Source organism: Aphelocoma coerulescens, chromosome 6 (assembly GCF_041296385.1).
Source record: "Aphelocoma coerulescens isolate FSJ_1873_10779 chromosome 6, UR_Acoe_1.0, whole genome shotgun sequence".
NCBI lineage: Eukaryota > Metazoa > Chordata > Aves > Passeriformes > Corvidae > Aphelocoma > Aphelocoma coerulescens.
The window spans coordinates 36,430,869-36,439,855 of NC_091020.1; the positions used below are offsets into that span (position 1 = coordinate 36,430,869).

Sequence of the window (8,987 nt, forward strand, 5' to 3'; positions counted from 1 at the left end):
ATGTAAAAGCCCTGTGGCTGTGGCACCTGGGGACGTGGGGCAGTGGTGGCCTGGGCAGTGCTGGGAAAGGCTGGGCTCGATGGTCTCAGCTATTCCAGCCTCAACAATTCCAGGGTTTTCAGCTCCTCAGGAGCATCACGCCCCTGTGTGTGTGAGCAGTGAGTGCAGGTTGCCCAGGGCCTGCTGAGGTTTGTTTGATGCTGTTTCTATGGAAACTTCTCAATTCCGTGTCAGTGACGTGACCAGTGGGAAAGGGGCAGGTGGAGGCCAAAAGCTCCATCAACCCCTTTCAGCTGTTACTGGAGAAAAAGGAATGAGGAAACTCTGAGTTCACCAGGAACCTTTTTATTTAAATATATAAAACATGGTATTTTGGCAAACATTCATTTTCTCATTAAATAAGGTAAAATCACTGAAGGGAAAGGCATTGCTTCAGTAAAAACCAAGGAGAAGCCACCCTGTGGTTCATCTGCCCAGGGCTGGGGTCAGGTGCAGACTTACATGGGACAGGGAAAGCCTGTGAAGCGACAGCCTGCGGTAGGTACAGCAGAGAACTCGGAGTAACTTCTAGGGGTGAAATAAATGTCCTGGCAAAAGCAGCTTTTAGTAGGCACTAAATCCAAATTCTACCTCTGAACTAGGACAAACTGATGGAGTTTTTACCCATGTGCTCATCTCTCTTCCCACTGTGTCTCAACACTTTACACCTCCCACCGAAGTGAACTAAGCAACAACTACCAGAGGAAAAACTGCCCCAGGGCCAGTGACAGCCCCTGGGAATTCCTGTATCGATCTGTAAGGCCACTCGTAGTTTGGGCTAATCCCTCCCTGTGGGGACTGCAGGAGCAGTGCCAACGTTCCCACCCCAGGCACAGGAACAGGAGCGGGCAGGATGGACACGGCCCAGCACAAGGGCTGCTGAAAGCTGGGATTGCTTTAAACATGGAGCTGCTCTAATTCTCAGGTACTTCACTACAAAGCACTAAGGGACATTACAGCATCTGCCACGTGCTCTAGGGATTGATCCAGCAGGGATTGATCCAGAAGGCTCTATGTGACACAGGAGCTCCAGCGTCTCCCTTCCCATTTTTAGACTAAACTAAAACAGGACACGGACAGGACACACACACGACGGCGCCACGACCAGCTCCCCCCTCCTCTGCACCTCCTGCGCTCCAGCTGAGTCTGCCTTGCTCCAATTCCTCGATCCCGGGTGCCTCTAGAAGGTGCTGCTGGAAGCTGTGGTGGTCAGGCGCCTCCCGATGTAAATCCTGCGGGGCAGAGCACACGGTCAGCCAGAGCTGCAGTTTCTCTCAACCAGGTCACTGCCTCTGGAATTCCCAGCAGGAGCAGCACTGCCAGCTGTAACCAAACAGGGACAAAACTGCCCTGGAGCCCAGTCCCAGTGATTCTGCCCCTGCTCTGGCACCGCTCCCCAGCCCCAGGGCCAGCACGTCCCCCCACACTGATGCTGGAAAGGAAACCTCCATCGTGTTTAATTGTCTCAGTCACATGTCCCCCATCCTTCCCAGGAGGGAATTTAAAAATATATTAAATAGTTTAAAATAATATTAAGTATTTTTAAATCTGTGTCAGTGGAATTTTAAAATCTATTAAATATTAGCTTTTTCCTTTGCTGATCTCCTAATTTTGAGATTAAGAGTCTCATCTCCAGCAGAGCCAAGTGTTGTGTGACTACAGTTCCAGTGTATAGAATTCCACATTTCCCTGGCGCTTAATTGTTCTGAGAAATTCCCAACCAGTGAGAAAATCAGAAAACTTCCACCATCCAGCAATACCACAGGCAGGAAGCACTTCCTGAATAACCATCTCTCCTCCTTCATGGAGAAAAGTTACTCTTCTCTTGGGCAAAGAGGGAATTGGGAATCAGAATCAGGACTCGAAGAAAGCAGGTAAAAAAATCTACTTTTTTTTTCAATTGAACCTTACCCCAGTCCAATGGCCAGCAGGTGAGAGAGCAGCAGGGATGGGAGGAAAACCTTCAGGAATTCCGCCGAGAATATCCCCCCTTTCTTCATGACACTGGTGTTCCTCATGCTGAGCGTGGCTGTGCGCCGGGGGTGTTTGAAGAGGAATTCCCTGGATTTGGGGAAGAAATGGGAAGTGTGTGTTCAGGCCTGGAGAAGGAGAAGCTGCACAGAGCTCACCCAGCAGCTGTGCCAGCACTCACTTGGGTGGGATGTTCTCGGGCCGGCTGGACCAATCCCAGATCCAATCCGCGTTCTTCCTCAGCAGCCGCTCCACCTCCCTCCTCCTTTCCAGGAAATCCTCCTCAGACTGAAACCAAGAGCCACCATCAGACAGCACCCAGAGCCAGGACAGCTGAGAGCTGCCAGAGCTCCTGCTCTGCAGCCAGGACCACTGCCAAGGCCAGCTCTGACTCTCACCTTCCCACCCTTTCCCATGTCCCTTCCGTGGAAGTGTTCACATCCCAGATCAAGATGGGGAGCAGGGAGATCCATCTTCAGAGTGGGATGTGAATGGCAAAGACCATATCCCATATCCCATATGTGCCTACAACAAGACTGCCCTGGCAATGAAATCCCAGAGCCCAGCGTTTAATCCTCATGCACAGACCGAAAATATCCCCAGCTCCCAGCTCTGATGGACACTGGGCACAGGGATTCCTGCCTTATCCCAGCCCCCAGCTCTGATGGACACTGGGCACAGGGATTCCTGCCTTATCCCAGCCCCCAGCTCTGATGGACACTGGGCACAGGGATTCCTGCCTTATCCCAGCCCCCAGCTCCGATGGACACTGGGCACAGGGATTCCTGCCCATGCTCAGAGCTGGCAGGTGTCACTGACTCCTTGTCCAGCTCCTGCAGGGAATAATTCCAGTCCCTGGGCCATCCCGAGCAGGCAGGTGGCCCTGGCCAGGTGTGTGCTCACAGAACAAGCCCCCCAAGCCAGGCTTTGGTGCAGTTACAGCACAAACGCTGAGTAAGGGCAGAGCTCCTGGCTCAGCTCGCTCCATTCCATGCAGCCAAGGCCTTGGGATAAAAATAGATCCTGCTCCCAGAATTCCAACAGCTCTTGATGCACAGACACACGGGACAGAAATAAAACTGTCCAGGCAGCTGCAATTCTGATGGCTTTCTAACTTGGGGTTATTTCTTCTCAAAGTCTAAATAATGATCTTTAAACAGCTGAAGGGTGTTTCTGACAATATAAAAATATTCATTTCCAGTAATAATTAACTTGCAGTACCATATTTAGCTAGCCTAAAGCTGGGTCCTCAAGAGTCTGGCAGGAGTTGTAGAGATGATGCAGAAAAATTCACTTCCTTGAAATACTTCCCTCCTCAAAATGTTTTTTAAGTAATTTTTTTCATATTAAAAACTAATTTATTACACTGAAGACTTCCGATTTCAGCCTGTCATCCTGCAATAAACCCAGTATTGATAAAATATGGTCAATGTACGTCCTTTCCCCCACTCTTGTTTCAAATGTGTTTATTCACTTTCCTTGCAAGGTAAACACACCTACAAAATGAAATCAGAACAGGGAGTGTTCCAAAGCAGCATGTACTCAGGTTTGGTATTAATTGTTAGAACACCTGGAATCAAAGCTATGGCAGGGCTTGGAAATTGTGTATTTTTGGCTTCCATGTTTAAGTGACTCTAGAAATTCTTGCTGCTGTCAAAATAACTTTTAAAATTCCTACTAAATTGGTGGAGGTGCATTTAAACATTGGTGGGGGATGTAGGAAATGTACCCAGTCAGCAGCCAAAGGGGGAGGGGAAATCCTTCTGAAAAATCTCAGTTACAGACTGGAAAGACCAAACCACAACATCCCCACGTGTCAGGAGCAGACACAGCCAGCCCGGCCCTGCCAGGGTTACTGAGAGTTATGGAAGTCTCTGCTTTAGCAGCTTCCCCTGTTACTCGCCAGCAGCACAGAGAGCCAGAGCTCCCCTCTCCCACAGCAAGGTGAGGATTTTACCTGGAAGCTGTTCTTCTCCCCACTGCTGTGGCTCTCTACCTCCAGAGCTCTGTGACTGTCCTGGGGGGTCTGGGAGCGAGGAGGGCTGGAGCGAGACAGAAGCACAGGGAAGGAAGGGGGTGAAGCTTTCCGTGACACAGATCCTACAGCAGCAGCCACCCCGGGAGCTGCTGGGCTCGCTCTGCCCCCGAGTGCCCTGACCACGACCCAAGGGCTGGATGGGGCCATGCTGCCACAGCCCAGCCACCACAGTCACATCAGTCACAGCTGATTCCCAACCCTCTGCCCACACTCCTGGTGGGGCCCTGGCACTTCCACAGACACAACAGGCAGCAAACTGGAGTGGAAGCGGGGTTTGGTTTGAATCCCCACCATCCAGGCCAGACCAGGCCAGACAGTTCCACATCCCGCTGTGGAGTTTTGAGTCCTGGAGTTTGGGTTTTTCTAAACACGATTTAGGCTGGAGACCTCACAGTCCATCAAAATCCAAGAAATGCATTAATGGCACTGCCTCACCACCTGCCCCAGGGCTGAGCTGTTGCGTGACACTCCTGGAAACCTGCTCTGGTTTCTCAACAAGGCACAGGACAGCTCTTCAGCCAGAAGCTGTCTGCCCCTCTCCCTGCCCCTCCTGTCCCAGGCAGCAGTGCCCAGAAGGGCAGCACTGCCAGCGCCAGGCCTGACCCACAGCTGGCTCTGGAGCGGTTCATTCCCCAGGAGGAGCTGCCTGCACACACTCCCAGGGCAGGGCAGCTGCTGGGAGCCTCAGCAGGGACACAGCAAAATCCCTCCATGACACGGGAGAAGGATTCTGGAGTCAGCTTCCCTGTAACTCCCTCCCTGCAGGGCAGGCCTGATCCCAGCACTGCTGTGGATTTACACACCAACCTTTGCAGGAGAAGCGTCCCTCTGTGTGTGCACACGTGTTCACGTGTAAACACACATGTACATCTCTAACACTCCCCCCACGTGGACGCGCGTGCGTGCAAACACACACACACACACACACACACGTATGGAAACGCACACACACGGGAATACACCGTGCACCATTTCCACCTTTGCCTCTGGGGCATCCAGCTGTCCTCGGGACCCCGCGGTGACCTTGGCAGGGCCCTCCCTGTGCCCGGCAGAGCTCCCTGCTCACCTGTCACAGTGCGAGCTCTCCCTGGAGCTGCTCCTGCCCGACTCGTGCTGGGCGTCCAGCAGGATCTTCTCCATGTCCCCGTTGTGGATGGAGAGGGAGGCCGGCACCTGCTCCTGGCTCCCCGCAGAGACAGAGCTCCCACTGCCACTCCCATTGCTGCTGAAGTGCAGTTCCACCCAGGACCCTGCTTGGCAGAAAGGAGAGCTGAGCCCCAGGAACCTGAGGGGTTTGCTACGGGCACGCGAGCAACGACCCTGGGGCTCCGGAATGACACTGCAGGGACGCAGAGCCAGCCCAGCCTCCCAGCTCATAAACAGCATGGAATGCAAAGTGCAGGGAGCCAGGAGCGAGCTGGGAAGGCTCACAGGGCTGGGAAGCAGCTGCTCAGTACATTGTGTTTCTCTCTGCACATAGAGATCTTTTATGTTGGGATATATTCAGAATTTATTGTTCAACACAGGTGGCAGTCAAAATAATCTCAAGGACTTTTGCTGCCAAAGTTCAATTATTCATTTATTGAAATTATTTTGTGCTCCAGAGCCCAGGGACTGTCTTGTTCAGCCTTTTTTCAGTCCCATTTGTAGGTGTTGCTGTTAAGCAACAGCAGGAGTGTGGCAAGGGCTGTCATGGGTTTGCTCCTCGCAGTATATTTAACACGGTCACATGGGCTTTGTTTTCCTAAGGGAGGGAATAACAACTCCCTCCTGGGCAGGGACAGCTCACTGCAGGGGCTGGAGCTGTTCCCTCTCCTATAGAATCCTGGAATGGTTTGGGTAGGGAGGGACCTCAAAGCCCATCCAGTGCCAGCCCTGCCATGGCAGGGACACCTCCCACTGTCCCAGGCTGCTCCCAGCCCCAATGTCCAGCCTGGCCTTGGGCACTGCCAGGGATCCAGGGGCAGCCCCAGCTGCTCTGGGCACCCTGTCCCAGGGCCTGCCCACCCTCCCAGGGAACAATTCCTGCCCAATCTCCCATCCAGCCCTGCCCTCTGGCACTGGGAAGCCATTCCCTGTGTCCTGTCCCTCCAGCCCCCTGTAAATGAGCTCAGGGAACAGAAAACATCTGAATTACACAAATGCCAGAGGAATCCTGCTGTGGAACACGTGTGGCCCAGCCACAGGAGTGCACAGGGAACAGAGCAGTAAGGACAGCAGGAACTCCCCGAATTCTGGGGAAGGATGTCTAAGGAATAAGGAGGCAAAGGAAGAGACGCAGGTAGTGGTGCTTGGGCTGTTCCTGCCCGCCGGGCACAGCTCGGGGAATGAAGCCATAGCAGGAACAGCTGGAGCTGCACGGTCTGCAAGGTCCCTTCCCAGCCATCCATGGCTGAAGGAGCAGCATCACAGGAATGCAGGTGGGGAGAAGCCAGTGCAGGGATTTAGTGTGAAGCAGGAACATCACACGAGCAAAGATATCCCAGACATCCTGCCTGGGAGGAGACTGAGGGCTCCAAAATTAAATGGGAACAGCACAAAACCAAACTGCCTCATAGCCATGAATAACACGACTATCTCCCTTCTAAATACAGAAACCACCATCTGGACAGCCAAGGTACCACACAACCTGCTGGATAAAAACATTCCAGGCCACCGAGTTTGGAACAGACACTTTTCTTCAAAAACCCTTTTCCTTCACAGCTGGTTTGTTGTTGTTTGGGTTTGTCTGGGAATCTTCCCCTCCACATGACAGTGCCTGGTATGTGGCAGGGAGTGTGTTTAGAGCCAGACAAATCCTTCCCTACCCTTTCCCCCGAAATTTATGGAAGCTCAAGCTGTTACCAAAGAACGATCACAACCCCCGTGTTTTCACGAAGCTGGAAACACAAGCAGACGAAAGCCCACGAGAGGCGATGCAGCCCGGACAGGGCAGTGACGGGGATGGACTCAGGACAGATCTGACACGGCATCCCAGCCCAGCACACAGGTGCGGGCACAGATCGGCATTACCAAGTACTGGATCAGCACTGGAAAGCCTCATTTCCTTAAGATACAGCTTTCAGTGCTTGAAATAAAGACGGGGAATGCCACAGAGAGTGAGAATGTCCCCATGAATCGCTACAATCACCGTGCCAATCCCACTATTTGTGGGTGCGCTCGGATTTTTCCCTTTCCCGGCGAATTCGGTGCTATGTAACACCTGATCCCTACGACGGACCCTATCCCTCCTCACAGGCACATCCACCTGCCCTCTTCCCTGGGACAAGGGGGGATGGACACGCACTGCAGCGCACTCATCTATCACAATATCGAATATCGCGACCTAGAAGGGCCCCGCGCTGGCGCAACCCGCAGCGCCCGGGCAGCGGCGCGCCCCTAGCCCCCAGCCCGTGTCCCGGCGGCCTTACCCTGCAGGTTCTCCTCCTGCGGGCTCTGTCGCGACATGGCGGGCGGGCGGCGGGGCACGCACTGACCGCGACACCGCCCGCGACACCGCCCGCGCGCGCCCGCCGCGCCGCCCGCCGTGACGTCAGCGCCGCGCCGCCCTCCCATTGGCCCGCGCGGCGGGGCGGGGAGCGCGCGCTCCCACAGCGCCCCCGGGGCCGCCATGATGGCGGGGCAGGCCCGGGGGGAGGCCGGGGGAGAAGTGGGACAGCGGGGATGGGACAGCGGGGATGGCTCCCGTGGGAGAGCCCTCATGGCCCCAGCGGGACAGCGGGGATGGCTCCCGTGGGAGAGCCCTCATGGCCCCAGCAGGACAGCGGGGATCGGACAGCGGGGATGGCTCCAGCGGGACAGCGGGGATGGGACAGCGGGGATGGCTCCAGCGGGAGAGCCCTCATGGCCCCCGCGGGAGAGCCCTCATGGCCCCCGCGGGAGAGCGGGGATGGGACAGCGGGACAGCGGGGATGGCTCCCGTGGGACAGCGGGGATGGCCCCAGCGGGACAGCGGGGATGGCTCCAGCGGGAGAGCCCTCATGGCCCTCGCGGGACAGCTCTCATGGCTCCAGTGGGAGAGCAGGGATGGCCCCCCCGGGACAGCCCTCATGGCCCCGCAGGAAATCCCTCGCCCTCCCGCTCTCCGGCCGCTCAGCGCCCGCCCTCGGCCCCCCGCCCGGCGCTGCAGAGTCACACGGGGCGCTCGGACACGGAGGGGATTTCGGAGGAGACACGTCGGGTTGCAAAATCACAACTTGTTGCCGCTGAGCCAGCCCTGACGGCGAATGGTAGATGGCCTTAAAACAGATAACGATCACAGAATGGTTGAGTTGGAAGGGGCCCACAAGTATCATCGAGTCCAACTCAGCCCTGCTCAGAATAGCCCCAAGAAAATTAATAAATAATAAAAAATAAATGATAAATAAATCTTCTCCTTTTGGTCTTTAATTGATGCGATGCCATCAGGGCTCTCGATAGCAGGAACCTCTTGTGTTGTCATCTGAAAGCAGATACTGATTCACTGCTGGGACTTAAGACAAATGCATAAAACCTGATTTTATTTAGCCAAAGTACAACTTAATTAAAGTATGCAAGCTTTTTGTCTTGGCTGGAGTTGTTTTCACTTGTGCCTTTCTGCAGCCGAGTCACAAAGCCCAGTGAAATACATCATTAAATTGTCCGTGAATTACTGCAATAGTGAGGAATATTGCCTTATAACCTTCCCAGAAGGACAAGGTCAGGATGTTGTGGATGTGGGCATTGCACTCTGCATAGCTGACGGATTGTTGGATAAAGACAAGGAATGGTTTAGCCCATGAAGACATTTTCAGAGTCAGTTCTCCAGCTTTTAGTCATCCTTAACACACCATTTTTCACACCTCAGTCTTAGGCCCCCTGGGACTTTAGTTTATGGCCAGACACTAAAAAACAAGAAATTTCACTTCAATAGGAAGAAGTTCTTTCCATGGAGGGGCAGAGCCCTGGAACAGCTGCCCAG

General features: G+C 54.2%; 1 protein-coding gene across 1 annotated transcript; it reads right to left on the reverse strand.

Moving 5' to 3' along the window:
• Window positions 1–329: 329 nt before the first annotated feature.
• BNIP3 (BCL2 interacting protein 3) lies at window positions 330–7,566 on the reverse strand. Its single transcript, XM_069020298.1, has 6 exons — window positions 7,459–7,566; window positions 5,115–5,298; window positions 3,968–4,052; window positions 2,192–2,298; window positions 1,951–2,100; window positions 330–1,271 (listed from the first exon to the last, which is right to left on the reverse strand). The coding sequence occupies exons 1-6, from the start codon at window positions 7,493–7,495 to the stop codon at window positions 1,220–1,222; spliced, it is 615 nt and encodes a 204-aa protein (XP_068876399.1). The 5' UTR covers window positions 7,496–7,566; the 3' UTR covers window positions 330–1,219.
• Window positions 7,567–8,987: the final 1,421 nt, after the last annotated feature.